The 27,142-nt window shown below is 35.2% G+C and overlaps 2 protein-coding genes and 1 long non-coding RNA gene across 16 annotated transcripts in view; 1 reads left to right on the plus strand and 2 right to left on the minus strand.

Annotated features, from left to right (window-relative positions):
- Nucleotides 1–1,241, plus strand: part of LOC125385580 — an 82,319-nt gene extending 81,078 nt beyond the window's left edge. For all 3 annotated transcript variants that reach the window (XR_007225013.1, XR_007225011.1, XR_007225012.1), the window contains one exon: nucleotides 62–1,241. This is a non-coding gene — a long non-coding RNA (uncharacterized LOC125385580). The remainder of the gene's footprint in view (nucleotides 1–61) is intronic.
- The window catches only part of LOC100647538 (ATP-dependent helicase brm), a 45,418-nt gene extending 26,104 nt beyond the window's left edge, over nucleotides 1–19,314 (minus strand). Inside the window, exons 1-16 of one of the 12 annotated variants that reach the window (XR_001098918.3) lie at nucleotides 19,100–19,314; nucleotides 18,161–18,476; nucleotides 14,837–17,019; nucleotides 14,670–14,743; nucleotides 13,456–13,705; nucleotides 13,315–13,398; nucleotides 13,090–13,228; nucleotides 11,074–11,235; nucleotides 10,653–10,994; nucleotides 10,147–10,575; nucleotides 9,917–10,074; nucleotides 7,842–9,816; nucleotides 7,158–7,332; nucleotides 6,875–7,075; nucleotides 6,640–6,721; nucleotides 5,098–6,580 (exon numbers count right to left, since the gene is read on the minus strand). Coding sequence is in view for 8 of the 12 variants with exons in the window: in XM_048408252.1 (XP_048264209.1) it covers nucleotides 6,927–7,075; nucleotides 7,158–7,332; nucleotides 7,842–9,816; nucleotides 9,917–10,074; nucleotides 10,147–10,575; nucleotides 10,653–10,994; nucleotides 11,074–11,235; nucleotides 13,090–13,228; nucleotides 13,315–13,398; nucleotides 13,456–13,705; nucleotides 14,670–14,743; nucleotides 14,837–17,019; nucleotides 18,161–18,436 (6,396 nt within the window). In the remaining 4 variants the exon portion in view is untranslated. Of the gene's footprint in view, nucleotides 1–5,097; nucleotides 6,722–6,858; nucleotides 7,076–7,157; nucleotides 7,333–7,841; nucleotides 9,817–9,916; nucleotides 10,075–10,146; nucleotides 10,576–10,652; nucleotides 10,995–11,073; nucleotides 11,236–13,089; nucleotides 13,229–13,314; nucleotides 13,399–13,455; nucleotides 13,706–14,669; nucleotides 14,744–14,836; nucleotides 17,020–18,160; nucleotides 18,477–18,706; nucleotides 19,080–19,099 lie in introns of those variants that run through there. The other 11 variants (XR_007225010.1, XR_002307975.2, XR_001098916.3 and 8 more) reach the window with 11 other exon arrangements.
- Nucleotides 19,315–21,150: 1,836 nt separating this feature from the next.
- Nucleotides 21,151–26,262, minus strand: LOC100647659 (cysteine and histidine-rich protein 1 homolog). Its single transcript, XM_003397030.4, has 6 exons — nucleotides 25,811–26,262; nucleotides 22,906–23,144; nucleotides 22,632–22,843; nucleotides 22,179–22,339; nucleotides 21,889–22,091; nucleotides 21,151–21,801 (listed from the first exon to the last, which is right to left on the minus strand). The coding sequence occupies exons 1-6, from the start codon at nucleotides 26,204–26,206 to the stop codon at nucleotides 21,774–21,776; spliced, it is 1,239 nt and encodes a 412-aa protein (XP_003397078.1). The 5' UTR covers nucleotides 26,207–26,262; the 3' UTR covers nucleotides 21,151–21,773.
- Between the last annotated feature and the right edge of the window lie 880 nt (nucleotides 26,263–27,142).

The following is a 27,142-nucleotide window of genomic DNA, read 5'->3' on the forward strand; positions in this document are numbered from 1 at the left end:
AAGAAAATCTTACTTTAAAATTTACTCGGTATATGTATATTTATCGTGGTTTTTCCAGCAGAACGCTGGAAATGTACGCTCCATATACAACACTATGGTTACACCGTGGAGAATCGACCGAGTTCTCGCCGCTCTGTGACAACTTTGAGGCAACTCTTCAGGCACACCTGTGTATGTACCTATTATACTTCACCCAGTTCATGAAATATTTCGTGTCTACGATGTTGTTCATTCCCCCGGATCTTCTATATGCAATCAATTTGTATTGTTTAACCCAACGATGAAAAACTGTCAATCGTTGATAGTTTAGAATAACAAACAAGCGCTTTAATAATTTATAGTCCGTAACAAGGGACAGAATTCCGGTTGGATACGAAAGACTGTACGAATTTATAGATTTCTCAAACGATTTAAAATAATCCGATCCGTTACTCGCTACTGCGACGAAGATGACGACGAGGATCTCGCGAATCGTAGACTACGACGCAACATAGCAAAGGAGTTACAGAATATATGTATTATAATACGAGGTGATACAATAAAATAGAAGGCAAATAACGATCGTCAAAAGCTGACAGGGATGAACAAAGACGAATGTACATATGCGTCTTCGCATTTCATCGTACGTTATTACAACGCGTTGGCGTGATTTATGACGATACAAATTATTAGATTCAGGCATGACATCCTTTCACGCGAGATCGTTGTTTCTCTTAACGTTTGTTTCAGTTTTTATTGTCACCAAGCCGCATACGTGGCATAGAATAAACCCGATAGTCAATGGTTTCCTCGTGTGCTGCGTTTTGGAGGGTCAGGCGACTCCGAATGTGTGAAATTCTACAATTACGCGAGAACAATGCGATATTCTATCATTATCGATATCGCTCGTCGTAGACAATCTATCATATTGGCGGCAACGGTTTTGAAAAAGAAATAAATATATAGCAAGTATCATCGAGAAGACAGCGGGTAACGAGTAAATGATAAAAATTAAATTTTCCTAAATTATGTATATTCTTTAAGACGCGAGGCTTAGGATAATACACAGAAGGTTAAGTAAAACTTTTATATTTTAGCTTCTAAATGAGCAACTACCTCGAGTACGGTAAACAGTAAAGGCGGGCAAATAAACTCGACTAAGCAACTGCTATCTTGTACAGAAGTGTAACTGAAATGAAAACAAGAGCATCTTCTTAAAGCATGCTCTTTAAGAGTTACAGAACTATACAGTCGTTTGAAAATGTCCGTGTTTTCTTCTGTTATTTTAAACCCAAACATCTACCGTAGAATCGAGGATTTTAGGAAATGAAGCCAAATTTGCTAAGTGAAACTTTGCATGGTGAAACCCTGATGTCGAAAGCGAAACATAGAATGTATTCGTCGAACGTAATTATAAATACCGTTTGACTGTCATGAAAAATTCGAATCATTGTACAACAAGAAATACGCTACAACGTAACTAGTCGTTAACGTTCTTATGTCTGCCTGTTAATAGCCTTACATGAAACAAGAAGAACAATACTCTACCAGACAATATTAAATCGCGATATAGTAATATCTTTATAGATGATATTTCTATATCTATTTGATTCGCTTTCGCTCGTTATTATCTTTTCTTACTGATATTACTACTACGCTGAGAAATCGAATTATGTGTATAAAACTTTATATTGCGCATCATATCTACACACAGGGTGTTTGGCTACAAGTGTCAGGAAATTTAAGGGATGATTCTTGACACCGAAATAAGACAAAAATCAAGAATAATAAAATTGCGTTTTCGGCTTTGTTGTTTAGTTACTGGCAATTAAAAATACCCCTGCACGCGAGCAAACCCTCCTTACACGAACGAAAGGAGGTCAGCCTAAGCAGTAGGGCGTATATCATATATATGTATACAGTATGCATGGAGATACTAGCATAGCAATTAATAAATTCTTGACACAAGCAGCTTATCAATTCTTAAAGTATATGCAATAGTTTTGCTCCAATTGAAATTTAAGCTTTCGCATAAGCCAACAAGAAATCAAACTTATAAAGAATAAAATAAAAATTAAAGATACATAAAGTTATATTTAATATGTGATTAATCGATTGAGGCGAATCAATTTCGCGTATCACGCAAGCAGTAAGAAATGGTTTTCATTTGAACGGTACACGACATTCAACGTAAAAATGCAAATGCACGTTAAAGATAGGCCACGTTAAAGACGCTCGATGAAAGAGGAAACTAAACGGATAGCGAAATTTTGAAGCGGCCGGTAGCACTTGAAAAACTCGAAGACCGATAGCCAGGTCGTATATCATGCCGATAGCACGGCAAAGGATGCAGAGAAACGAGCCTGGCTCGAACTTGTTGAGCAAATAAAACGCGAAAATGTAGTAAGCCGAGGAGAAATCAGCAATAGAGGTATCAGAAACGTATAGGTGTGTTAGTAACTAGCTTTACAGTGTTATAATATTGGTTCGCTGAATATTACTCGTGCGATCGGCCACATTATTTACGCAACGATAAATCGAAGAAAACACTTGCTTCACGCGCGACATTCGAGTGTCTTTCCGATTTCATTCGATAGCTACGTTCTACCGCGTCTTACGTCTCTCACCTTCCTGTCTCTGGTGACAAAAATCTAACCTTACTTTTATTTTGCTTCTTTTTTCTCTTTAAAATCTCTCACACACATTCCCTACTTCGTGTACGTTCGTATTGATTCCTTACCGTGTTTGCTCGCTAACACCAAGTACGAAAGTATCGACACATTACACGCAAAATTTCATTGTCGCGTTAACGTAATTTCGCGTGTTAGTAAATCATGTTCGAAATTTCTCAAACAATCTACCAGGGTTATCTCTGTTAACTCTTGTATAATTTTCTTTCGATTTAAACACTATCGCTGATATAATAAATGATATACTAAACAATTCGTAGTGTAACAGTAACAGATCTAATTCTAAGCAACCGACAAGTAACAATTACAAACATCGTTACCTATAGGAAACATACACAACTTGCGTTCGTATATCAAACAAAGCACCGATTAAGTGGGTATAATTTTTTAATGCTTAATAAAAAGTCGTCGTGTAAAATAAATAAACGATCATCGCGAATATTCCTCTATCTTCGTGGACGACAAGTGTCGAATAATCCTTTCGTCTAACTAACGGTTAATAACCTATAGCCTTTCCTACAGATTTTTCCTAGAAGTAATTTATCATCAGAAAGGATTCTCAACTCAACGGAGGATATCTTGCTCGGTTTAGGTTTCCCCCTCCTTGAAACTCCTGCCTTATCGGAATTACAATTATCAAAGTTAGCCGATGAACTTTTAATTAGAATCCGAATAAAGTCTGAAAGGTCGTGACAAATTGAACGACCGAGCGAGTCGGAATGATCGACGAAAAAGCAGCGACCGAAAAGACTTTGGAAGAAAGGAAAAAAGTGTCGCAGACTGATAAAGCTTGAAAAGTAGAAACTCTTGTTTCCTGAAGGCGGCAAAAGGATCGCGACTACGCTACGCGATACGACGCGACGGGAAGCGCACTTAGAAAATCAACAAGCGTCTGGAATACGAGGAAACGAATGGAATACGAAGGTTAGTTGTATCGTCCTTTGCGAAACCTTTTGTTCTAGCGCGATACAGCCGTTAAAACTATGTAATTTACGCTGCAGCCAACAAAACAATTACGCGTCTCCGTTAGCTGCAAAGTTATACAGTCCTTGTGTAATTTTTCAGTCAGAAAGTGATTAAAGAAATTAGCAGCGTGTTTCCTCGCACGATACACGTTTAGTTTTCGATGAGAGGATTCGTCTTGGCGGAATTGTATGTGACTACAGAGGTGCCAAGTTCGAGTAATTGATCGTCTCTCGTTTCTTATTTCATTCGTCTTTTTTTTCTTCCTTTCCTACTAAACGACGTCTTCAGACGGAACGTTTGCGCGTACGAATAGTTTCGGACAAATCCCCGTAATATTCCGTGTTGCGTACAGTTTGTCATCCTTCGTAACGGAGTTTAATGCCACAGTATCTAGCTAGTACTGCTACCGTGAGATCAATATCCCGTAAAGGTAGCTTCCCGGGAGACACTGTATTTTCATTCTATTGGATCAGCAGTATTTTGGGGTCTGATACAGCTTCCGCCATACGTATGTTAATCTAGGAAAACTGCTGTTCCCAAACGACCAGGCTGTTTTTTTTTTTTAACCACCGTACCGTGCAACTCGTATTTCCGGCTATCGCAAAAAATTGTATATCCGCCTTCAACTGGAGCAACGTTTAACTAAACGATTATCCCGTATTTGTGATTTTCCAAGTTTAATATCTTTCTATCGCGTCAAGCGTTTCGTCGCTGTTTTCCACAAATTTTATCTTCTAAGTAGTTTCTGACCCCACTTTCTTGTTGGTTCGTATTCGCCCGATCGAATATATCCAAAGAACAACTCGACTGGTTCGTCTATGGTATGAAGTAGAAGAACACAGATGAAAGACGAATGATAGGAAACGAGCGAAGACGAAACGCCCGGAGGTAGTTGTCCCAGAATCAATCTTCTACAAGCGAGGGCGCTCTTTCTTAACTGCTAAGGGAGTTCTACTGACACGGAAGCAGAAACTATCGCCTTGGCGACGTCGCCGCGGTAATTGCACGCTTCTCGAACAACGAAGTCTTTCGTAACTGGATTTCTTGGCTCTATTCGTTGTCGAGTTTTACTGCAGTCCGGTTTTTCCTCCAATGTCTCTGTCCCATCGACACTTTGTGTGACTTTTCGGTTTTAATCGACCATCATTAATATTATCATGTTACTTTGTTACATTAGTATCATTAAGATTGGTAAAAATACGTGTACGCTTTGAACTACCTTGAATATTGGAAGTTTCTTGGAAATTCTAATTTTTTAATAAGAATATATTGAACCGTAAAATTTAACTGAAGTACATACGTATGTATTACTTTTTGGTATTCATCAGGCAATAATTTACTGTCATATAACACGCTTTCGATATGCACAGTATGGACTTTTGTGTTGTAGCTATATAGATTATCTGAGTTAAGATTTTAATTAAAACCTAGATTTTTAGATCGTGCGAATCAGTACGAACCATTTTTTTGAGTTTTTCAATATTTATTTAGTCACATTCATACATATGATATAAGATGAAGTCGTAGCATAATGAAAAATGAAATAAATTGCTTTGTCATAAAACATAATACCACAGCATTCGGTTATTCATGGGACAATTATCAACGCAATATTACAGTCTAATAAGCAAACTTGATTTTTGTGTATGTATATATTAGAGATAGTAATTTATACTATCCATAGTGGTTTAAATACGAAGAAATAAAATAATTAACAAGTGTTCCTACCCTACTTCGACGTGTATTGAAAGATTAATGTTCAATGGCAACATCTTTCAAATTATTATATGTCTACATATATTAATCAAAATATTAGTCAATAATAAGATTAACGTGTACCAAATAATACTAAATGATTCTTTCCTAGGTCAACATCGTGTTTTAATTATTATCGTTTTTCGATGTATTTCCAAATATTATATAACATTTACATTGGTTTATCTATGAATATAAAATTTATCGAAGGTGGCAATGTGTTTGAATCTAATATATAGTTTGTTTTAAAAATCAAATAAAACTATGTATCAATACGTAACGTTAAATTACTTACTGTACATTATACAGGTTACATGTTTATTTCAAATAAAATATAACTTAATAATTAGAGCAAATAGAAACGATATAGTGAAATTTTAAAATCGATCAGTCAAAGGTTAAAGTAGACAGCTTTCGATAAAAGCATTAGGTTAGTATCAATTGATCCGGATAGGATGGGTCATGGCAGGGCACGCTGCTCGAATAGAAGCATCGGTCCCACAATCCAAAACGCCAACAATACAATTGCAGGAGTCGTACGTAAAGCTAAAGCACTGGACCTTATCATCGCCTAAGAACAAAACAAAACCAGTCTTTCCCACAAAATAAGAAAGATTAGGGACCCGTTTACCACCGTCAAGGCCTTCCTCGTGCAGGAGAAAAGGTATATGAAATACTTGAGTACAATCATGGACAAGAATCCCACTTTCGTCGCGCAAATTGATAAGAGCAATAGACCTTATGAACAAATTAATCCAACTCATACAGACTACAGACAGATAGACAGCAATAGATAGACAACAATATAGACAAACCAAGACATCCATGCAGGCGATTCCTGGCTGCCGTAATACGATTCATCCTATGCATATGGCGTGTCGGTATGGGTCTGGACGATCAAGAGGCAAACACCCGCGACACACGTGTACAAAGTCTACGCATTGTACGCGTTCCGAATCTCCGGAGCATATATCATTGTCCCGAATAAAGTGTGATAGCCGGGCTTTCCCCTTTGACTTTTTAATTACCCAGAGACAAGAGCAGAGAGTTGCAGCAAAGGGCTACAAGCAAACACTCACCTTCCCACAAGGAGAGGGGCAAAGATCAAGAAAAGATGTAAAGCGAATGCCATTCGGAAATAATAAGAAAGATGGTCCGGGAATCCGAGAACGTGTCACTGAACCAAGTTCCTGAAAGTTATAAGCATTATCCACTGACTGATTTTACGACCTCACTATATCGCTCGCACCTTTTATATATATCCTAATTCATCCATTTCGTATCAGAGTTTAGTTTAATACGGACAACATGCAATTTTCAATAGAGAATTTCTGAAAAATGTATAACTTATTTAATAATGATGGTATTTTTAGCTCATAATCAAATTATAATACTTGGTTACATTTGTATAAAATATCATATGGTTGAATTACTAATAACAGTCGCATAGGATAGTAATTTGAAATAGTTAAATGAAACTGTACCTTATTTATTATCTAAGATAATCTAATAATTCATACAGTCTTCATATAATCTTCAGTTGTCATCGCCATCGTCGTCGTCATCCGATATATACTTTTTAGTGACCCTTTTCCTCCGGCCTCCTCTACCTTCGCCCTTCCTTCCTTTCAACTTGATCCTCATTCTAACAGTGGAATCTGCGTCAGACCCTTCTTCGCCTTCACCTTATAAAATTTCATGCATATAAAAATCGTTTTACTATGATTTTTAACATGTTTTATTAAATTACAATAATAAGGAAAGTACCTTTGTCATCCATGTCGGAATTATTGCCTTCCTCTTCGATACGTTGACGCGCATTCGTAAATACAGATTGTAAAACAATGGAATCTTCGTGTATGAGAGAAGCTTCTTCATTATAAATTTGTGCGTTTTTACACAACTGCATAAAGTCTTTCTCAAGATCGTCAAAATCGGCATACTGTAAAAACAAGTAAAAAAAAATTAATTTGCCAATTAAAAAATAAATAACTGCAATGATCTTAAAATAAAGGACCAAGTAAAAGCTCCATAATTGCTCGCAAAGATCGTAACTTTAATTTTAACTGCTCATGTTTTATCCCTACCAGTACTATAATATGCCAGCGGCTTTCCTTTCAAGATCCGTGCCGTCTTCATATTGGTGAAACGACATTAATGCAACGACGAAATTTCTTTTTTTTTTTCAATTTTTTAACGCGTTACAAAGATTTTTTTAATTAAAATGAGATAAAACACGATAATATTACTATAAAATTTGGTTATGACAATTTGGCTTACTGGTCTTTCTTCTCCTTTTGCTGTCCTTCTCTACGTGCATCATTGTCGGCAACATATGTATAAAGAATTTGAAGAGTTGTGTCCACGTTTCGTTAACTACTCCCCAGTGGTTCCCACTCTCGAGCTCTTATAGAGCCTTTACTATATACAACAAAAATATTTTATATTTACCTTTCCTTCTTCAATCTTTTGAAGTAATTTATTGATAGTTAATGGTTTTTTAATAATTTCGTAATAATCCGGCAATTCTCTTCTGGATGGTAATTTCATAAATGGTTCGCTAAGGAGCCTGCCATCTGTACTATCAGTGTAATTAACAACTACCATAAGCAACTTTTTCATAGCTCGTTTCATTTTCGGGTCAATTGAAGATCCTGTTCCTCTTCGCTTCTTTGGCATAGGCTCGTCGTCTTCCTCGCCTTTCTTCTTCCGTTTTCGTGTTTTCTTCTTCTTCTTATCGTCTTCCTCTTCCTCTTCGTACTCAGCTCCATCGTCATCGATTGCTTTCAGCCATTCTTTTTCAGTCAAACTGTCAGTATAATCAACTTCCTTCCGTTGTCTTGAACCTCGTCCAAGGAATCTATCCTCATCTTCTTCGTACGTCCACCTTTCAACCTCATCATCATCTTTTACTAACCAATCGGGTAACTCAGCTTCCTCCAATAGTCGGGACTTTCTGTTTGGACCCAGCTTTGCTTCTTCCCTTCTTCGTTCTAAATCTAACTTTTGAAATATTTCAAATTCACCTTCCGTCCGTGCAATCATTTGATTAACCGTTTCATCGTCCGGTACTTCATTTTCTTCTTCATCTTCAGCATCATCTTGATGCAAAATGCTTTGTAAGAATTGTTGCCGTTCAGAACCAGTCGACTTTTGATCGAACATTCCCGCTTGTATAACCTTTTCATCCATGTTCAATTTGTATCTAGCTGCAGCCAATATTCTTTCTTCGACCGAATTAACCGTCATTAATCTAAGTACACGTACTTCATTCTTTTGTCCAATTCTATGTGCTCTATCTTGTGCTTGCAAGTCCTGATGCGGATTCCAATCAGAATCAAAAATAATAACGGTATCCGCAGCTTGCAAATTTAATCCAAGGCCACCAGCACGTGTCGATAACAAAAATAAGAAATATTCGGAACCAGGATCGTTGAATTTCTTGAGTAAGTCTCCTCTATCTTCAGCTTTCGTAGTTCCATCTAATCGCAAATACATAAATCCTCTCCAACTTAAGTAATCTTCCATAATTGTCATTAGCTGTGTCATTTGACAGAATAATAGTACTCTGTGATTTGTCGCTTTTAATTTCGGAAGAATACGATCCAGCAATTCAAATTTTCCAGAGGCACGATACAAGTCGGGACCAGTAATCACACCAGATCCTTGCGTACCTACATGCTCGCAGTATTTTTCTTCAATAGCTTGGAACATGAATGGATGATTGCATAATTTTCTCAATTGCACAATGGTGTTCATTAAAGCTTTGGCGCCTCCTTTGCCCTGTTTTCCCTTTTCTGAACCATCAGTTAGCAATACACCTTTACTCTGCATGTGTTTATAAAGAACCTTTTGCAGTCCAGACATATCGCATTTGATTATGTATTCAACTTTATCAGGTAACTGTGATTCAACTTCTTTCTTTAGACGTCTCAGTAAGAAAGGACGTAATACTTTATGTAATCGGCGAATAATAAGAATAGTTTCTTCTTCATTTAATTCTACCTTTTCACCAGTGGTTGCGAATGGAGCATTGAACCATTGTTCGAAAGTACTACAAGATTTAAAGATTGAAGGAAGTAGAAAATTTAATAATGCCCACAATTCAGGCAATTTATTTTGCAATGGTGTCCCTGTCAGTAGAAGCCGATGAGGAGCCAGATAATGTGTATTTAATACTTGAGTTAGTTTACAGTGATGATTTTTCATTCTATGTCCTTCGTCGATAATCATATATTTCCACTGCAATTTTGCTAAAACGCCCTTATCTTTAATAACATATTCGTAAGTAGTAAGCAAAACATTAAATTTAGTGGCTCTCATTTGAGATTGAATGGCTCTTCTGCCAGCTGGTGAACCTTTATACGAAACAACTACAACACTAGGAGCCCATTTCTCAAATTCCAATACCCAATTCGACAAAGTTCTAAAAAAAAGTATTGAAAGTTACATTTAAATATTACAGATGTAATTTTAATTATTTACATTTTTATTATTTTAGAAAATTTCATAGAAGTAATACGTACGATAAAGGAACAATTATAAGAAATGGCCCGTTTACTTTTTTTTTCTCCATAAGATAAGTCACCAAAGCTATTGTTTGAATAGTTTTGCCAAGACCCATTTCATCCGCAAGTATACCATTGAGATTATTGTTAAATAATGACACCAGCCATTCCAAACCCTAAAATTAACAGAAGTTTTACAATGCATATTGTAAGAACAGTTTTTAATGCAAGACATGTTAATGTCAAACCTTGATTTGATATTCTTTCAATTTTCCATTGACCATGATAGATGCCTGTTCTGTTACTACCTCGTGCACAGTGTGTGCAATACTGTAATACGTTTGTTCTTCCGTTTTGTATTCATCGTCCTCTACTTTGGCTTTATGTATAGTCTTTTTAACCTTTTCTTCTTCTGAATCGCCAGTAGATTTTTCTTTATTTTCCCCTTTTTCTTCACCTTCATTTTCTTCTTCCTCTTCATCTTCATCATCTTCACTTTCGGATTCAATTGGTTCCCATCCTGGATGAGATTCTAAGAATTGTGAAAGTTGACTCATTAGCGGTGCTTCTTCGCCAGTTAATGTGCGACCAGTAGCTGTCTCAATCACTCCAACACGAGTATCTTCATTAGCATTTCCATCTTCACCTCCTTCGCCATCTTGCAACTTCTTCTTTTTCTATTTCAGTGATAGTACAAAATACATTAAATTAAGTACTCATTAAATTAAGTAGAAAGTGATAAAGATATTTATACCTTTTTACGCTTTTGTTCTTCCACTTGCTTCCTTTTTTGTTCTATCTTGTGTTGTTTTACCATTTCAGTAAGATTACTGATATATTCATCTGTCTGTGACAACAGAAACGCTAACCGTTTATCTTTCTTTTGGTCAATCAGTTTTCTGTAACCTTCTTCGTCTTCCGCCATAAGACGTCTCATACGTTCTTTCTCAATACGCTCCTGTTCTTTCTTCTGTTCTCTTTCAGCATTTGCATGGTAATTTAGAACAGCTTTGTTGAGTCTTGCCAATTTGGCCACATTGTTTCGATGAAATTCTTTGAAATCTTTACCATGTTGAAGTACAGAACTAAGAAACTCCTTTTAAAATAGAAATGAAAATTACAAACTATTTCTTCATTTCATAATAATTTTAGCAAAAACTTAGAAATCTAATTACTTGATGTTTTTGCCTTCTTTTACGTTCAGCTTCCAATTTTTGTTGCTTTTCGAGTTTTTCTGTAGCTCTGGCTTCCCTAAGTCCTTGTCTTTTCGTACGCTTGTAGGCCTTTACATTCACTGCAGTTTCTAAGGTAGTATCTTTTCGGGTACATGCTAAAATCTGTAAACGACAATAGCTATAACTAAAAAGAAGCTATAGTAACGGAATGATACTATTTATTTATTTATTTATTTATTTGCTATTTATTATAATTTTTGCCTTTCTGTATAGGATGGCTTCTAACATACGTCATATTCATATATACATTCTAAACTCTTATTTTAACCCTTTGCGGACGAGTGTTGGCAAATAGCCTCCTAAGTCTTTTTACCGTTGCGGTCAGCATATAGTCGCCCGAATCTGTTCACACTTCACTTATTTTGAGGTATGTGACATACGTCTATTTTTCTGAGAGATGATCTTATGCGTACTTACGCATGGGTATAGTAAAACTAAACAATATTATGATTTTGATGAAAGAAAATTATAGATCTTTAGAAATCTTATCTTCCGTTTGACGTAAACTCGCGATGTAGGATGATGGTCGAGTCTGAACGAATTTCAGTCTTTCAATGGCATTACCAGACGAATCAGTAAGCTTTTTATATATGTCGGGTTGAGGGTAGGATTGGAGGTGTGGGCGGGTAACGAATCTTCACCAGTATTAGCCATTGTTATGGTGCGATCCAGAGTTTATTGGCACAAGTATGGAGATGAGAGATTTGACAAACAACTGCGACGGTTAGGCACTCGCGATGCTAATGACAATAGTCTTAGATCCGATAACGAATAATGGTCAACGGGACTCTTTTACTCTTTACTCGTCGGCAATGCCTAGGTGGTACTCTCAGTTAGCACGTGAAGTAAGCACTCTGTCGAAATGATACCTTAGTCGATGAGATCGTACTCGAAGCTCTCACGGTGACGCTGTTTAGGAAAAACTGCTCTACTCTCTCGCGGCACCAGGTCTTCTATATTCGTGGAGACAAGTCTTCATTCGGAGAGTGAGGGAAATTGCCGTTATTGTTAATTGGTCAGTCTTCGGAAGTGTCATTCACGGAAAAGACTGTTTGCCTATTTTCGTTAATTAAGGCTTAAGGTTTATGACAGGTCATCAGGCTGGCTGAAGATGTTTTGTAAGTATGTCTCGACAACCGGCAATCGACCTACCCAAAGAATAGGGTCTGCGTATGACGGGCCACGAGACAGAAACCGTTAGTATGCTTACTGTCGAGTGCCGTTACAACTATTTCTTTTTACGGAGGGCTATAGACTTCTTCCATGACTTTGTTAGACAAAACGTTCGTCCCTTGACCACGGCTACGTTCGGTGACTGGTTGTCACCTCGAACCCAAATTCATTCTCATAGATTTCAGACAATTACAATCGGGTTGAAGGACGGTGATTGCTTAACTACGGCTATGGTAGATTCCAAATTACAATATTAGGGGTTTTTCTCCGGTTTCAACGGGAAGGCTCCGGTGTCTCTCCATCTCCGACATATATTTTATATATTTTTCATAATACCTTATACACGATGCCTAAAAGATCCAGAAAGGACATATTCGATAGTGATAGTAATGATGACAAATATTATTTTAAATCTGACAAGACGACGACAGTGCTTCAGATAGTGGAAACGAAGTCCGTTCAATAAGGAATCGGCTCAGACATTTCAATATTTCTAGTGATAGTGACAGTGATGATGAACTAAATATTGAAGAAAATAATACAATCCTCAATAATGAATAATGCAAACGTTCAACGTGTATATTTTCTCAGCTGCGCGCGTCAATACCTCTAGTCCACGATGACGTTCGCTCATCGAGCGGCCCCATCCGCAAAGGGTTAATAATTACTTAACTCTGTATATTTTATCACTACCTTACATTCTAATATTCTATTCTGTTATATTATCTTATTTATTAATTACTCTTTTAATAGAGTGATATTATTAATATTTGTTACGATTACCTCTGATCGTAGTTGTCTTTGGAAATTCAGTACCCTAAGCATCCGTAACTCAATCTGTGCCTGGATACGGAGATCTTCTGGCATGTTAGTTGGTAAATTGCTCAATTGTTCCATTCGTAACGCTATGCGTGCTGCAACTCTATTATTTAAAAAATCATGAACTGAAGTCACTAAAGCTCCAGCAAATCCATACAATATATCTTTTTTAAATATTATTTAACATACGTAACCATAAAACGTTTTAATTGAAGAAATGCATGTGTCGCTTTCCTCGATGTATGAGAGTGAAGTTTGTTTTCACATTGGACCCTACCATGCCAGTATTAGTATATTTTAGATAAATATTTTAATTAATTCAGTAACTACCTGTTTTCACGTTCCTGCAAAATCAGTAGCGGATCTAAACCAGCTGGTTTTGCCACACTTGTCACTCTGTTAGTTTTAGCACCTGGTTGAGGAGGTTGTTGTTGTTGTGGTGTTTGACAACCTGGTCTTGGAGGAACCGCAGAACCAATTACATTTGGTCCAGAGATTTGTGGGCCTGTAGTAGTAGGAGGTCCTTGAGATGGATCTATAGGAGTTCGTTGTCCCATACCTGGAGGAGGAGGTGCTCCACCTATTTACATCAATCTTATATCAAACCCCCATTTTGGATCATCCTACTCTATTTTTGCATTTTTAAAATATTACTAAACTTAGAAATACATCTCATTACAAGCAAAAATTATATATATCAATAATTAATAAATCAAATCATTTGATGTTTCAATTGTTCAAATGATTATTATTCAACTATAAATAGAAATGTATTATTAGGTTCATGAAAACAATACATTGCTAGATATAATTTTTAATACATAAAATAGAAAGGATTAAATGTTTTACTAAGTGAGTAGAAAGAACAATGTTAAATACATTCTTTCTCTCTATAAATAATAATTTAAATAGAGGTAATACGTATTTAATTAAGGTGGAAATTGTAACAAAAAAAATTCGCATATACAGAACATCCTGAAAATAAGCTTACAAATTCTTGTAGAATCTTGATAAATCATTCTGAACCAAAATATCATACATTATCTTTATCTATTTCTATTTGTAAAAAATATATAACAAAAGTAAGATACACAATATTTTAGATTCCATGATTGTAGGAAAATTCTCTTAGATATAATTTATTTGAGGAACTCTATTTATAAGACCTTCAACTTTGCTTGAAGAATTTGAGCAAATAGCTCATATTATTTGAGTTTAACAATGTCACTAAGTAATTACCTAAATGGCAAATAAACAGTTTTGGAGCTGTGAAAAACTATGCTATGAAATTCTACTAATTAAAATTAGTTTCATTTACAAAAAGTGATACTGACATGTATTTTACTTATGCGCTTATTTTAAAAAATCTTACATGTGAAAATAATACAATTTTTCTCTGTTTGCAATTACTAAACGAATAGTACTTGATATCTACTCAATATGTGACATTTTTGACAAAAAATAGTTTACTAAATACTATACATGTACAAAAGATAGAGTAGTCACCTAAAACACAAAACTAATAACACCTATGTTTAACTTACCTTGAACTGCAAGTGCAAGTTGTTGCGATAACGGTTGATTTCTTGCTAATAATCGATATGCCATTATCTGTACACTGCAAACAATTATGTATGAAACATTAATATCTTCAGACAATTGATACAATTAATTACATATTTAATTAACAAATATATTCTATATAGTATACCGCAATTGTTGTAATTGTTGTGAACTAAAAGCTTGTTTCTCTCCAATGTTGCCTTGACGAGCCCTTAAAGCTAATAGCTGAGAATAACGTGGATCCTCTTGAAGTCCCTTTTCTTCCATTGAATCAATAGCTTTCTGTAAAGCATTCAAATTTTCTTGTCCAGCACCAGGTGGACCACCAGGTCCAGTTTGACTCATTTGATTCACAGGTGCACCAGGCCCGATTGGCGCTGAACCTCCTGGAACAATTTGTTGGCCCTGTGAACCAGGGCCAATTTGACCAGAAGATGACTGTCCACTTGGTCCCATTTGATTGCTAGCACCACTGTGGCTTAGCTGATTGTTTGGTCCACTTGGTCCTATTTGATTACCAGGGCCACCAGGTCCCATTTGATTTGCAGGACCACCTGGTGGTATTTGTACTCCTGAACCACCTGGACCCATTTGCCCTCCAGGACCATTGGGTCCCATTTGACCACCTGGGCCTATCTGTCCACTTGGTCCATTTCCAGGACCCATTTGACTATTTGAGTTATTTCCTGGGCCCATTTGTCCTCCAGGTAAATTTCCCGGTCCCATTTGACTATTGGGTCCAGTTCCTGGACCCATTTGTCCGCTAGGTCCGCTTCCTGGCGTCATCGGATTTCCAGGAGCATTTCCAGGTCCTATTTGATTTCCACTACCACTTCCCGGTCCTATTTGCCCTCCAGGACTGCTTCCTGGCCCTATTTGACCTCCAGGTCCACTAGTTGATACCATTTGTCCACCAGGACCACTTCCAGGGCCCATGGACCCTCCAGGTCCATTGCTTGGTGGCATTTGTCCTCCAGGTCCACTTCCTGGCCCCATTTGTCCAAGACTACTTCCTAATTGTCCCCCAGGTCCACTACCCGGACCCATTTGACTACCTGGCCCACCTGGACCCAACTGACTTCCAGGCCCTCCCATTCCCAGTTGCGACGAGGCAGATCCGATACCCATCTGTCCAGGAGCATTTGGACCCATTGGTGATGGTCCGTTATGTCCCATTTGGCCAGGTGCATTTGGCCCAATTTGTCCACCTTGTCCAACAGGCCCCATGGGACTAGGTCCCATAGGGGTTTGATTACTAGGTACCATTTGATTTGGACCTCCAGGACCCATTTGATTTGGTCCTCCTGGCCCCAAGTTATGTGCAGTAGAACCACCTGGAGGCATTTGACCTGGCCCTCCAGGGCCTAAATGATTTCCTGGTCCGCTAGCACTCATATGTCCAGATCCTGGTGGACCACTTGCATTTATATGACTTGGTATGGATGGTCCGCTATTTAAATGACTTCCAGGCGGACCACTAGCATTCATATGAGTTGAACCGGGTGGACCATTTGTATTAATATGTCCTGGTCCAGGGGGCCCATTAGTGCTCATATGTCCTGGTCCAGGCGGACCACCTGAACTCATATGACCTGGTCCTGGTGGCCCAGTCGCATTCATATGGCCTGTTCCAGGGGGTCCAGTTGCATTCATATGGCCTGATCCTGGTGGCCCACTTGTATTCATATGTCCTGGACCTGGTGGTCCAGCTGCATTCATATGGCTTGATCCTGGTGGGCCACTCATATGTCCTGGTCCTCCAGGTACCATTTGCGAATTTGAAGGTCCTCCAGAACCCATTTGTGGCACAGGTCCATTTCCTGGACCCATTTGAGGAGGAGCCTGACTCATATGTGGACCTCCTGGTGGTCCTCCAGCAGCTTGGCCCATATGGCTTGCTCCAATTGGTCCTGAACCTCCTGGACCCATTTGACCAGGACCTCCTGGGCCCATTTGACCAGGGCCTCCTGGGCCCATTGGACCAGGGCCTCCTGGGCCCATTTGACCGGGGCCTCCTGGTCCCATCTGACCAGGGCCTCCTGGTCCCATTTGACCAGGGCCTCCTGGGCCCATTTGACCAGGGCCTCCTGGGCCCATTTGACCAGGGCCTCCTGGGCCCATTGGACCAGGGCCTCCTGGGCCCATCTGACCAGGGCCACCAGCACTCATTTGTCCTGGTCCATTTGCATTCATTTGGTTTGGACCAGATTGCATAATGTGAGATGTTCCTTGAGATCCACTTGGTCCCATTTGGCCTGGTACCATAGGTCCACTGGGAGCCTGCTGAGAATTAGAATTTTGACTAACTGGCATGCCAGGTCCACTCTGATTCTGTAACATCAGAAGTGGTACACTTGTTTTGTTTATCATGCAATTAATATTATTGTTAAGAAATATGATTTCTCATACAGAGAAAATGTGAAACATGATAATGAAATATAGGAAATCAAATTAATTAACTTTACTTTTTATAAGTTTCTCAAAGAATAAATAGCTTATTTCTGTAAATTTATTCTCAAGGAGATGGAATAAATAATTATAAATTCTAACAAGGGATACTTCAAGCATTGTTATAGTAATACTTCCATATGTGAAATAAATAATGTACGTAAATTTGTAATATATAATTGGTTTAGCGAATATAGTATTTCTCCCACGTTTTTCTAAAAATTGCTGGTCAAATATTTAATCTTTTTAAGAGTGCTGGCTTACAAACTGTTGATAAAAATTTGATATCAACCTTTCTAAGCCACAAGAAAATAAATTAAATATTAAACCTACAGACTTAAAGAAAAAAAAGATATACTTTGATTAAATGAATAAAATTAATGTCTTCTTTAATGTGAAAACCTGTTTGTGTGACTAATTTTCATGAGCTTACATAACATATATATTCACAAGAAGCTTTGTAAATATATAACTATCAATAAAAATATAAAATCAATAAAAAATAAAAAATCTAGATAGACAGTAAATTTAATTGCAATTAATAATTGTAAGCTAGTAAATTTTATAGAGTTGCAAAGGACGCTCTATTTCTTATAGTGAATATTACTTTAGCAATAGGCAATCTGAGATTTTTTAAGCAGATCATATAATAAATTAGACATGATTTATAATATAATTTGTACTATGATACTTTTACTTTAAAAAAAAGAGAGGGAGAGAAAATATTTATAGTAAATATGATCTTTTTGTTAAATGTTGATAGTATGCATTCATTTACCTATGAATATTTGCAATGCCAGAAATCTTTGAATTTGATCCTTAATCTATAATATTTCTAGTAAAATTTATAAAGCAATTTGTTTCACAAATATATGAATTTTTTTCTCATTGTTTTTAAAAAATATGTCCTCTTATTGCTTATCTTAGTATAAAACAACCCTTTATAATTTTGTCTACCAATAATAAAACATGCTGTAATCATCTATAAAAAGTAAAGATAATATTTCTTAAATTTTATTTTTACCTGTGGACCCATAGCAGATTGCATTTGTTGTGGGTGTGATGGATAATTCTGCTGTTGCGATGAAGGTTGTTGATTCGGTTGAGACATAGGTGGACCTCCAGGTGGCATTGGCGGACCAGTTTGATATGCTTGTGTTGGACTATGAGGATGATGCTGTGGTGGACCCATAGGACTACCTTGTGGGTTAGAAGGTGATGGTGCCTGCTGAGGAGGGCCCATAGGACTTGGCGTTTGTGGTGGAGGCATAGGAGATGATTGTGGTGAAGGACTTGCCATACTGATGTCCTTAAACTTTTAAATATGTAAAGTTCACCACCTAAAATATATGAAAAGATACACAATATTATTAATAATATATATTTACACTAGCTTTGAAGAACATTAATAATATATATATTCTCATATTAATACTATAATTAATACAAATATTCAAACTGTTTTTTATAGAAAAATCTGGTAATTCATTTCCTTCTGTAATCAAGCTTAAAGACTCTATACTATTATAAACTGACTATTATATATAAAGAGAGTCATATCCGTACATACCATTATAACATTCGTTTTATTATAATAGAAACAACTTTCATTTTAGTCAGAAGTTAACATCATTACAATGAAAAAGTTGATCAAATTTTATATCGATTTCAGTATAAACGATGATCAACATTCGTTACCGGCCATTTTCTTAGTGTTTCTACTCGCAATACATTAAGCACGTCAGAAATCATGGCTGTCTGTTCAAAGCTATTTCCTACACCTATGTATGTTTCTTTAAATTAAAAACTAATATAGATTCATATTTGTTATGAATACTGAATATATTTGTATATTTGATAAAAGTTGTATCATTTCTCTTTTAATAAATTTAATATAACTTGTGAAACCTAAGAATTTTTATTAAAATTACAACACTATCTTGCTAACTGGTTGGAATTCTACCTTACTAACTAGTCGTGGTTATCCCCACTATTTCTTGGAAGTGCCTTCATGGAGCAGAGCTTCTACATTGTACGTACTCTATATATTTTTTCATTTAGCGTATTTGGAGTCCTGACATTTAATTGTTTTTGTATTGGTTTTGCATATAGGCTCTCAACTTTAAAATCTCACTATTTCAGGTTGGAGATCACAGCCATATAAACAAAGAGGAAATGAGAATGCTCACGCCCGTAATTCTAGTTATTTCACAGTACAGGTGCTGCACCGTGCGGCCAAGTGCCGAAGTTAACTAAAGTTAGCATATACAAGAACCTATAAAATTAGGGATCTGCCCTGTTAGATTACAATTTAGCATTTACAAGAACCTATAAAATTAGGGATCTGTCCTCTTAGATTACAATTTAGCATTTACAAGAACCTATAAAATTAGGGATCTGTCCTCTTAGATTGCAATTTATCATATACAAAAACCTATAAAATTAGGGATCTGTCCTCTTAGATTGCAATTTATCATATACAAGAACCTATAAAATTAGGAATCTGCTTTATTAGATTGCAATTTAACATATACAAGAACCTATTTATTTAAGCTTAAAGTTAGAGATCTACTCTGTTTGATTGTACACTAGCATAGACAAGAATCCATTAAGTTCCACGCTACAAGACCTATTTAATTGTACGGTTCTACGAAAAAGTTCATATCTATTTTTCTATCTGAGATAGACAATTATTAGAATGACAAAATCGCGCAATAATGCAATTGTAAGTTATCTAAGAAAAAGAAATTAATTGTTTACTATACTTTTTTTGGAGAAAAATCTTACATTCTAGATTCATATTTTTATCTCTTTATCCGTTTATATCTTTACGTCTTATATCTTTATATATTTATGTTTTTATATACTTATATTTTTATATTTTTATACTTTTATACGTTTATGTTTATAAGCCCAAGAAATTCTGTATTTCCTAGCAACGGTAACTATATGAAACCATTGAACACTCATTCTATCGCTTAAGAAATTATTAGTTGCTTGTAATGATCATGGATTTAGGATTTTCTCCCTTTTTAGCTTTCTATTCTAGTATGTAGTGGTCGAGTCAGAGTGTTTCATAAGGGTTTATTGCTTATTATGATCGCTGAGTAAGATCTGCGAAATCCCTGTGCAGGCCATTCACAGGTCGCACCGTACCTCCGAGTGCCGATAGCATAGTGATGGTCACTTGCAGAAAGAGAATTACCAATCAGACTAAATCGACCATCACCTTTGCAAATTCGAAAATATTTAATCAATCCGTATCTCTTACCCCCGCCAACATATTTCGTCTGAGGTGTCATTAGACTTTTTCCTCGTATTATATTAAACATATTATACGTATGAGGCAGTATGAAAATAATAATAAAATTATTAATTTAATTCTATTTAATCCACATTTAATTTGTTTATTTATTCAATCTATTTTCATAAATATCCATAACTTAGCTATTACAATTTTGACTAAAATGTTTGCATTGTTACTAATATTTAATATGATTGACTAAGATGCAAACAATAGGAGATGCATACATGGTACTGTATGACTTGCCAGAAAGAAATGGTAATGAACACGTGAGAGATGTTACCTCAATAGCTCTAGTGATAATAATGCACAAACAGAATGCACAACTTAGTGTTAGAATCGATGTACACAATGGACCCGATTGTACGGGTGTAGTTAGTTTTAATAATAGTCTTTTTGATGATACAGTAAATACTGCATCAAGGATGGAGTGTTCGGGACTACGTCCTTTTTAAATCAATTCCAGAAAGACTCGTAATATTAATATTCCTACATAATGATAATACCATTAAATTTTAATTTTAATTCCAAGTTTTTACAAAATGTTGAATCACTTCTTTTTCTCTATTCACTAAAAGTATATTTTTTATATTTTCATTAATTTATCCGAATTACAACAAATTGGATTAATCTTCGTAAATTTAAAAGTAAAATGTAAATAGAATCATTGTTCCATGGTAGATGTTAGGATTTAAAATAAAAACTAGAACTTGTAATTATAATAAATTTATTTAATTCTTTTCTATTACAATATGTCGATTTGGGATGTTTACATCAATAACATTTAATTTATACGTAAATAGAAGAATCTGTAATAGGCTTTTGTCGACAGGCATGTGCATTAAATTGTTCGCTTCGATCGACATCGCTACGCGAAAAGTCATACTATCTTTTCTATTCTGTTTGTGAAACAGTTCTACTTACCAGTATCGGCGCAATTTAATACACTTGTCTAACAACAATGATCTACATAAAGCTCCAGTAAACTGGAAGAGTCAATAAAAAAAAAAAAAAAAAATAAAAATTTTCTGAAAGAAATTAGAAGAAACGAAATTAGACATTGCCCTTTTTCAAGTATCTGCAAATTATTTTTTCTATTTCGTTTGTATCAATCTATTCGCGGTTTCAACGTAGTGAAACTTCTTTCTGAATGTAATATGTGTATAGACTACAGCAGAATTAGCATCTTTATCTTTATTATCATTATGGTTAAACACTACTAGTAATTGGTTATAAACCTCTGTGTCATCTATGTTCTTATCACTGTTAAATCTAAAAAGTTGTGTCAATTATAATTCATTTTCCATAAAATCTTGACAGCAATTGTGTCGAGCTACTTAGATGCCAGGAACATTATTAGTCTGAAAAAAAATGTATACAAATGACCTTTCTTTTTTAGAATTTCTTGATAAAAGATTATTATGTAAATGTATGCATTGGTTTCTTACCTGAAACTAATAGCTCTTGCAGCGAGGAGTCTATTGCACTCTGCCGTATCAGGTAAGGGTAAAGGTAAGTAAGGACTTTCGATTTCCTGGTCAGTGAACTCAAATTTGTGTATTCTTGGTTGTACTTTCATGTCCCCAAAAGGTCCTTTTAATATCAAATAATGAAGTGGTAGTGGATACGTTGTCTTTGATTTTAAAATCAACTATAATACATTAAAGAACACATTTAAAAAATTCGTTAAAAAGACAATCATTGGTTCTTTGCAAAATATTTTTTAATTTCTACATACTTGATAAGTCATGTCTCTTTCTGAACTCTGAGTAGGATCACGTTGACTGTTATTGATTCTCGCTTTAACAACCCATTGATTGTTAAACGCCGTAAAACGAGAAGTTTCGTAAAACAGTTTATGGACAAATTCATCTGTACGATATGGCTTCATTTGTAAATCTACAAAGGACGAAATTCTACAGATAACTCCTATCCTACGTTCTCTACGCTTCTATTAATATAGCAGGAAATGCAAGAACAAAATGAATTTATTCAATATTTCAAATGACTCCAATGAGATATCTAGAAGTCTAAATAAATATTTTAATTTGGATAAATCTGATGACAGAGATTGTTCCTGCTGCTGCTAAACAAAGCACAGAACAAAGTGAAATATCTTTTATAATGTTTTCATCTAAACAAGACTATGTAAGAGATTGATAGCCTTAATACACGAGAAACAGATACGGACCGTTGAATGTGATTTTCTCGTACGACAAAAGATCAAAGACATTGTCATACAGCCTACGTTCTTCAAGGGTACGGGCATCGATATCGCGCAGGGCATCCATTACATCCAGCCCTGAACGATGTGGATGTACACAATGTGCCTCGTGTTCTGGACGTTCGTGATTTGGTCCACGCCATGGACAGCCAATTCTACTGTATTTGCAACTGGATATTCTACATACACACAACATACATTAATATTATTTTATCCAGTTCTATTTATTGACATTGATTACCTTTCTTCACACATAGTCTCTTCATGACGTTCCAAGGAATTCCTTGGGAACTCCTTTGCACAATATTGACATTCTGCTGGTAACTCAGATACTGCTTTCTCAACTGCCAAATTTCGAGATGGAGATGTTCTGCTGATCTCAATTCTGCAGTTGGGACATGTTGCCATTTCATCTCTTAGCCTGGCATCTGCGAGGACATGAGTGAAGCAACCGGCACACATCAAGTGTCCATTTGTACACTGTGAACATTGTTGCAGCATGTATTACTAGCATTCTTAGTTTCATATTGTAAAAGATAATCCTAACTTTGTTGGTAACTTTAATTAGCCTGTTGTATCTTGTTACATTATATATGTACAGCTATGTGCAAAATTTAATTTGCCAGCTCTAATAAACATATATGTTCTAATATTGATTAAAAGAAGAGAAAAGATACTTTTACTTGAAATAAATAATTTAACTTTTCATTTTGCACAAGCTGTCACATTTTATACTTTTCTTTTTTTTTTTTAATATATATATGTACAACCCTTATAACACATTAACCAAACTAGAATAACAAAACTAATATCATGTATATTACCATAATTTGATGTTTTTAAACCTGAAACACAAAATTGTAATAACACTATTAATAATTCAAGTAATCATATTGTGAAACCAATAGGTTTAAAACAGTGTGAATATCACCGAAAGCGATTGTCATTAATGTTGCCAATATTGATAATAGAAAGGAAGAGAAAAGGATAATGATGTGTAGGATAAGTGAAAAAGGGTGTCATATGCGAAATAACTAACTAATAACCTTTAAGAATGTTTATTTTGTTCAATGCTTTTCAACTATACATGTTATACAGATTTTCTGGAAATGCGCTTTCTCTCTCTCACTCTCACTCTCTCACTATTAATCATAATTGATAAACATCAGTTCCGCATGAATCTACAATAAAATTTTTCCTAGTAACTAATATCTGGGTGGTTCCTTCATCTTGATTACTTCTTACAATAAACATAATACTTTGTAATTGAAAAAATGTATTGCTATATTATATGCTAGACTATAAAGATCTGGTGACTTAAATAATTTCTGTTTCTCTTTTTCTCTCCTTCATTTTCTTAATTGATTTTATTAGAATATCAAGAAGGATGAAGTTAATGTTTAAACTGCTTAAAATCAAATATTCTGTGTAATATCTACGAGTTCACAAATGCATGAATACAACGTTCAAACTTGCATACCTTAGTAAAAATAAAAAGTACATTATGCGCTGGGCAGCGCACTAAGTAACTTACATGTATGCATCTCTATCATGATGGGATAAACGCAACATTCTTCCCACTGTTTTACAGTTAATGAAGATAGTGAATATAGAATATGTTACATATATATATATTTCCATGAATAAAATTGAAAAAAGAACTAAGGACAAAATATAAATAGAGTACAGGTAGAATGAAATGCTACAAATTTAATTAACAGAGGAGCTTCTGTAAATAAATGTTACTAAAAAAGGGGTCATTGCTTGGGCATGCTTACATACAATAATTCTCTTTGATATATCTGCATATTGCTCGCATGAGTTAAAAATTCGCCATTAATGTACATCATAGTGAGAATTACTTTACATGCATGCATAGATATGTTTATCATAGATTTGATGTCACCTTTACAATACAAATTATACAAGAAAAAACACTTAAGCAGTATATTTACTATAAATGCTAAATATTTAGAAATTCCATTGCAAAAAATTATTTTGTAAGAGTATATTGTATATGAGGATGTTTTTTTATCGTCAGTCAGATTTTGTTGAACTTTATAAATATGTATAACAATGAAAAATAGTATAATTGGAAATCATAATATTTGTATTTAGCAAATTAAAGGCTGTTCTTCATACATCTGTTTTTTTCAAATGTTCAATACCACTCTTATTAAGAAAGAGCATATAGTTACCTACCTGTAATTATATTATTACTATCTTAAAGAAGACAATTGATAAACATATTTTTATTTCTAATAGTAATAAAAATAGCTTAAATACTTATAAGATCAAAACTTAAAAATGAAATTATCATCTCCATGATTATAACAATTCCTGCAATATTAGAAAAATAAAATCTTACTATAAAGGCAAACTATTGAACAATACATATGTTATAATCGTCAAGAGAAAAGGAGGATAAGAAAAATGGGCAGAGTGAGAGAGAAAGAATTTAACACAGAAACAAAGTAGTATTAAAGACTGTCATTAATCAATTAAAAGTATAACTCAACTGTAATCAGTAATAAAATATATATATAGGTATATTACAAAACACAAGCCTTGAATAAGAAGCGATAATAACTCCAGAAATATTTCTGCTTTTTTTAAACACACATTTAACTATTAAAAATATATTTTCATTTTTGTATCCCCTTTATTTTAATTTTACTTTCATTATTTGAATGATCTTTTATTAAGTTTTTACTGTATTCCACCGCGATCGACATATATTTGCACTTCAATGAAAAATTACTACTGCCAAGTTAGAGCCATAAAACCGAAAACAACAAAAGACGATTTCGTGTAGAGAAATGTCAACAAATTGTCACGGTGCATAGTGTGCATAGTGAACGTGAATTAATAAGAATAATTCTTGCTCGGTAACATCTATACGTACGTATTATGTATGACATACATATCGACGAAGAGAAGTGCACCCATCGTCCTCGGGTGAAAATGTCGGATAGAAAGAAACGACGTTGTTAGAGGAACGACGTCATGTCACGTTAAATCCACAGTATATACCGGATCAATAGAACGTATCATTCGTAAAAAATATCGTAGATAGCGCCAAAGCGTGGCACGTATCGAAAGAATGGCAGAAAATATTAAGAAGCAATAATAATTCGAAAACTTACCTGATAAACGGCTGCCTTGGGTAAATCGAGACAAACTGCGCAGCAGAGGATGCCGCCCAAGCGGTGTTCCAACTTTTGTTCGGTTTTCCCATCGTTCCGTGACAGTTTGCGACGCTTTTTATCAGGCTCAAGGAAGTCCTCGATTTTTTCGAGATCGTCGCGAATCGGGGTGGCCGACGGGGCCTGCTCCGAAACGCTACTCGACGATGCAGCCTCGTTGTTCGGATCCGCCATATTGATTGTTTTGATTTTTCCTCCGAATGAGCGTGAGAAATGCGCAGATGTCAAACGCAAACCACGCAATAATCTCCTAGATAGAGACAACACCGATCCGATACTCGTACGAAACGTAATGAAATCGGTTGATGTATTATTCAAGGTTAAAAGCCAACACATGTGAAAATTTTCGTGACATTCGACTATTCTACGAATTATTTTTAGCAAGATAGAAAATCTTGCTGTTAGTAGAACAACAAATCTTGTTGTTAGTAGAAGGGAGCCCGCTAAGAAGAACGATATTGATAGACTGTTTCTTTGAGACTGTTACCATTTGTCATTGTTACGACTGTTGTCGAATATGATTTTTCGAAACTTAACGTTTGACCTTTTTATCATAAAATGAGAATTCAATTCGATTTTAGGATTACTACATATCCTTCGGATGTGAATTTAGTTGACGTTTCGAATATTTGAAAATTAGAAAATCGCTCGTATCGAAAGGGTCTCGAGTCAATCTTCAGTCAATTTTCTTTCAGCGATTTTGAGTGATTAAAAATCTTTATTAAAATGTCATAGCTTGATCATTTAAAAGCATGGATCAACTACGTGATACAAATTCAATTTGAACACTCAAATACGCATGCCAGTTATACGCGAAATTTTGAAGATACAAATTCGAAATTTTCTAAGCTAATTAAATATTTTCGTTATACGTATTTATCTACATAGAATTATCAATGAGGTACATAATAATGAAAAATTTATTTTTTTTTTTAGTCGAAAAATTACATAAATGAAATCAAAGATCCAGAAGAGTAGCTAGCCATCTTTTTATAAGTCTTGAATTTCATTATTTAATTTTAAATCACACACGACGAGGTAAATACTGTTCATAAAATAAGTAAAAGATGAAAAAGTATTAAGTTTTATAAAAACCATTATAAACAATAATGAATATACTAGTAGATTTGATGAACGAGTTAGGTAGAGGTAAACATTCCAGCTAAAATTCACTGAAGGGAAAGAAGCTTGTTTTATTAACGAATTTTGGATACATCTCCTTAATTCTTTTTTAATATCTAATAAAGAGCAGTATTTATTCAAACATTTCAT

The sequence above is a fragment of the Bombus terrestris genome, chromosome 8, assembly GCF_910591885.1.
Source record: "Bombus terrestris chromosome 8, iyBomTerr1.2, whole genome shotgun sequence".
Classification (NCBI taxonomy): Eukaryota; Metazoa; Arthropoda; class Insecta; order Hymenoptera; family Apidae; genus Bombus; species Bombus terrestris.